At 51.8% G+C, this 5,343-nt stretch overlaps 1 protein-coding gene across 1 annotated transcript; it reads right to left on the bottom strand.

The window, feature by feature from the left end:
- Positions 1–3,115: 3,115 nt before the first annotated feature.
- Positions 3,116–3,604, bottom strand: LOC135984988 (uncharacterized). The gene has a single exon (XM_065627912.1). It carries the CDS (start codon positions 3,602–3,604, stop codon positions 3,116–3,118), a length of 489 nt encoding a protein of 162 aa, XP_065483984.1.
- Positions 3,605–5,343: the final 1,739 nt, after the last annotated feature.

Raw genomic sequence — 5,343 nt, 5'->3', positions numbered from 1 at the left:
TATGGTTGTCCTGTATGTTTTTCAATGTTTAGACACATGCTAAGTATTTTGATACTGATAGCACTGAAGAAGCATTATGGTGAAAACACATAGGTGAGCAATAGCAACTTAGCTATACCAATGCTGGACTTCTCATTATATTTTTTGGCCTCTAACTACATCGTAACATCCAGCGAACATTGTTTACAGTAACCTAATAACAAGCAATTCTGTTCCCATTACTGCTCACAATCTCATATCAAATGTTGCTTGTTTCCAAAGTAAACTTCCCTATGTAGTTGAAAGGTATCACCACACGTTTTAAAAAGCTGGATAAATCTTATCTTTAGAAAAGTAAATGCTATCTGAAAAAAGTGTGTGTATTTTGAATAATATACAAAATTAATTAAAAATAAGGGTTATATTACATTTCTCTTTCAAAGATGCATTTTCCACAGTGCACTTGAGGATCTTTAAGAGGGAGCTTGGTCTAAATTCCGTTCCAGTCCTGGATCTACTCTTAAATTCATGTGTGGCCTCAGGCAAACGTGTTAATTTCCCCGTTTCAGTTTCCCTGCCTTTAAAGTCAGGACAACACGACTAACCCGAATAGCTTAGCTGCAATTTGTGAGAGTAACTCAATTATTAGATTTCTGAGACATGAAACATGATTATTATTAGGATTCACTGACCAGCCAGTCAGAAGAGTGTGATACAAATAAAGGATACAGGTCTTTGACAACAGAAGGATGTTGGTTAGTCAGTGAGTCAGTCTGAGTAGCTGTGCGGGGAGGCAGCTCTAGGGAGCGGACAGTTGGACCTATAAAAGTGAGAATGCTCTCTTTGTACTGACTTTCTATTTATTACCCCGTGGTACCTAAAGTCCATAAAAAGCTAACTCCTCTCTGATAAATGAATAGGTCCAAAGCACTACAACAAATCAGCTGCAGGCAAATAAATTTTTATCTGTGTAAGAGAGCTCGATGTTATTTTCTAGTGGAAATGTCAGAGCTGATTAAAGACTTAGCATTTCTATTTAAAATGAGAGAGTAGTGGATGATATATTCTAAAGGGGAAAAAAAAAAAGCAGAGGTCTGATAACATGGAGATAATGGGGTAAATCAATTTCTGGTGTTGCTGCAGTGATTTGGTACTCAACATAGTGGGTCCAAATTTACACCGCTGTACATAGTATACAGAGGAGTGCCTTTTAGTAACTATGACAAAAATACTCTCCCCACTGGCAAGGTCAATATTATTAGTTATTCCTATTATTAACCTTTGGTCTTGTGTATCCTCCATGGATTAATGATTATTCAATAATTGTGCTACAAGGTTACAGTTTCTAATAGCAATTAATAGTAGGGTGTACCACCGGTTAACTAGGAAAAGCATTGATGTATCAACTGCATGGTCTTGGTCTTGTTTCTGAGACATGCAAAGGTGCCTACAGGAATTGTACTTGTCAGTTCCCAGAGCTGAAAGAGGAAATCTGCCTCAAAGTCAAAACAAATAAAAAATGGAGATTGGGCTGGCATCCAGGGTCCCTGCTCTTCTCAGCCTCCTAGGGAATAAGAAGCAGCCTCAGCTTTCAGGGAAACCTGCACTCACTGCCAGGTTCGCTCTCCAGGAACTCCACTTCCAAATCCTGCATCAGCGAAGATGGGAAAGAAGGTCTTAAAAACAAAAGAAGAGAGAACAAGTCCCTCCCCAAGGAGAAGTTACACGAATAAAGGCATTTCTCAAACACCGGTTTTGAGCGGCACATGGTGCCAGGTGAAATACCAGGCGAGAGAACCAGAGGTGACGCGCAGTGGGACCCAGCCCCACTCCCAGCCCCGACGGAGCAGAGGGGCTGCCGGGCGGCGGCGGGCGGGCGGGCAGCGATCCCCGGGGATGCCTGCCCTCACCCCGGGCATCCCCGGCCCGCGGGGTCTGCCAGCGCGGCCGCGGAGCGGCTGCCTGAGCCGCCCTAAATCGCTAGTGGCCGTGGGGCGCTGCCTGCCCGAACGGGGCCGCCGCTGGGGCGCAGGGATTAAGCGGCGGGGGGCAAGCGCGGGGGCACGTGTAGAAATAAAGGAGTGGGAGCGGGATGGAGAGAAGGGGAAACGCGGAGGAGCGGGGCAGGGGCCGCGGAAGCGCAATGCCCGGGGAAGGCAACACGGAGGCGGCTTCTGGACCCTCTCGCAGGGCGGGGAGTGGGGGCGGCAAGAATGGCCACACACCACCCCGGCACTTCCACCAAGTCAGCCCCACCGCCAAACGTGGCCGGGAGCGGGCGGAGAGAAGACGCCGCGCACACACACACACACACACACACACACACAGCCGCCGCGCTCCAGCCGCCGCTCGGTCCCCAAAACCTCCGCAGCCCCCCGCCGCCACGCAGGCAAGAAGCAGCAGGCGTGGAGCGGGAGACGGCCCAGGGCGCAGAGCCTTCCCACCCCCCCACGGCCGTAACCGGCCTCCCTCCGCCGTGCTGCCCCGACGGCACCGCCGCCCCTTCCCCGGGGGCAGGGCGCACCTCCCCGCCCGAAGGGGCCGTACGAGGCAACGGGCGGGGGGGGCGCAGGCACACACAGACACACGCACACACCGAGGCAGGGCTGCCCCACGCCGGTACCTTGCTGCCCTGGTGTTTTCCGTCCGGGCTCCTCCTTGCTGAGGCAGCTCGGGAGCGGAGCCGAGCGGGCGGGTGTGTGCGTGTGCGCGCGCGCGCGTGTGTGCGTGTCTGTGTGTGTGTGTGTGTGTGTGTGTGTGTGTGTGTGTGTGTGTGCGCGAAAGCGAGCGAGCGAGAGAGACTCTCCCCCCTCCCCCTCCTCCTCCTCGCTCTCCTTCCTTTAAACGCCCACTCCTGATGGGTGAAAAGACAACTTGAACTTCAGTGCAATTAACTTCGCCGGCGCCTCGGAAGCCGGAGGTGTCGCCGGCCTCGCCCGCCGCGCTCCCATGAGTGAGTCGGTCCCGCTCCTTCGGCGTCGCTCCTTGGGGACGATGGGGGGGGACGGGGCCATGCCGGGGGCAACCGCCGTGGTGATTTACGAAGGCCGGCGGTGCCGACCCGGGCGGGGGGAGGCGCGGGGCAGGGGGCTCCGCCGAGCGCTGCCGCTGCCGGAGCCTCCTGGCCGGCACGGGCTCACACCTGCCGCCGCGCCGCTGGCGGCCGCCGGCCCCGCTCCGCTCCCCTGCCCGCTGCCGCTTCGCCCGCCACCGACACGGCGGGAACGGGAGGGTGGAGGCAGAGGGAAAAAAAAAACAACAAAAAGGCAACAAAAAAACCTAAAAGTTTGGCAAACTTCTTCCCGGCTCCGCGCGCCTCCCGGCAGCGGCGGGCACTGGGCGACGAGGCGGCGGCACCCCCGACGGCGGGGGGCGCGGGGCGAAGCGGCGGGTCGGAGCGGGCGTGGGGGGCGCAGGGCGAGGGGGGCTGGTGGGGTGGCGCTTCCGCGGGGCGCGGTGGGTGCGAGGGCGGCCGAGCGCCGGCGGCGGATCGCCCCGCCGGGGGCGTCCCCGTGGCGGCGGGTGGCGCGTCCCCCCGCCCGGCCGCGGAACGGCCCGGCGCTGCCGCTGTCACAAGGAGAAGCGCCAGAAACTCGCCTCTGTCCTCCAGGATTTTATTTTCCATTTTTCCGCTCTGTCTCCAAACCCTCGTCCTTTTGTCGCCGTCTCCGCTCGGTGCCCCTGGGAGCTCCCCTGACAGGCACCTGCCTGGTCTCGAGTTTCCCTCTGCCAGTCTCCAGGCTTCTCTGGCTGCGAGAGAAACTTCGCTAAAATGCAAGTTTGATGAAATACTTTGCACGAGCTCCTAAACTGAGATGAGTTTAACCTGACGAAAGCTCTCCGCTGGTTTTAGTCAGTCCAACTGAGCACAGCGCTTCTGTGAAAATAATTCACAAATTCAGACCCAGAGACTCCAGGGCGTCTGATCTGGTAGTGCCCTTTCATTCTGGTCCATGCTACCTGGGTGCGAGTTAGCAGCAGTCCCTTATTTCTACTTTATATTATTTTGGTACACCGCATTCATATATTTGTCTGCTGTAGTCTGCTGGCAAACATTAGCATTCAAGCTTACATTTTTGACAAATGTGCAGACAGGAATAGCATGAATAGGCATCTTAAATATTAACAACCTAAGCATCTGTTGTGAAACAAATTTAATATATTTACTCTGTTTTTCTCACATTGTTAGAAAAGGTTACAATAAGTGTAAAATTTCAGCTGTAGTTAGCACAAGGAATGCTTGGATATTTCACTATCTCTTCAAGCATTTAACACAATCACCAGATAAAAATGTGTCAAATCAGGCGCACTATTCAAAAACAACTTGAAACAGCGTAGAGTGTAAAGACATGAATATAGGATGTACTCTGCAATTTGTATTTTCTAATTACTCTGTAGCACTATTTGTAGAATTCTGGAGTACTCTTTTCAGTCCTGCATTCCTATATGCTCTTTAATACATTTATACATATACTCGTTTTCTAATTCATTTTCTGTTTGAGAATGTTATTGATATTACCTTGCTTTACAAGTCGAAGGAATGGTTTGCGCAGAAATGTGTAATGACATAGAGTAGGTAACAAAACGAGCTGGCAGAAAATGTAACGTGTTCACGTATAAGCATGCATCTAAACAGAGAGCACACACTCATAATAAGGCAATAGAAGAGACATTAAAGTCACTGGCTGGTATGCTATGTATGCCCACTCTTGAATACAAACAGCTAGTGGAAAAGAAACAACTGACTCCAAGGAATTCCTCCGTCCCTGGAATAAAACTGGTCCGGGTAGAACAAGAGCACAGAAGAGTGAAGTCTCCAAAAAGACTGTAGAGTTATTTCAGGAATCAGTGCATTCCTTCCCATTTTCCCACAAGTTCAAATATGTAATAAATAAGTCCTTTGTATGCAAAAGAGTTTACTGGAACCAAAAATATTTAAATGGAATGCTTTTTTGTGCGTACACTTTGCAAAACTGGCCATTTCCTTTCTATATTCTTTGTTCTTAATACTTTTAAACAGGAAAGTAACTCTTGCAGTTTCTCCTCTCCTGTTACTTTAGCAATAACGCGTGAATCCTGCCCCGGCAGCCCGAGCGTCCAGGGGAACAGGGCACCTTTTCGGTTTGCAGCGTAGGCCCAGCGGGTCAGCTGATGAGCACCTGCCCTCTCTTTGGTGTGATTCTCAAGGCAGGGCAGGCAGCGCCAGCCCTGCCTGCACTCCTGCCTGCAGCCCTGCCAGCATCCCACGGGCAGCCCCACGCTCAGTCCTGAAGGGAACATGGGCACATCCACCCCTTCAGCACAAAAACCTCTTTGAGAGTAGGAAAGTCCTGAATAAGCACTAACTCATGCTACGTTTCAGGT

Source organism: Caloenas nicobarica, chromosome 2 (assembly GCF_036013445.1).
Source record: "Caloenas nicobarica isolate bCalNic1 chromosome 2, bCalNic1.hap1, whole genome shotgun sequence".
NCBI lineage: Eukaryota > Metazoa > Chordata > Aves > Columbiformes > Columbidae > Caloenas > Caloenas nicobarica.
Note: the sequence above shows the minus strand (reverse complement) of the source record. Positions and strands in the feature narration are given on the sequence as shown.

Coding starts and splice junctions, on each gene's coding strand:
- LOC135984988 (XM_065627912.1), bottom strand. CDS start 3,604: ATGGAAAATAAAATCCTGGAGGACAGAGGCGAGTTTCTGGCGCTTCTC.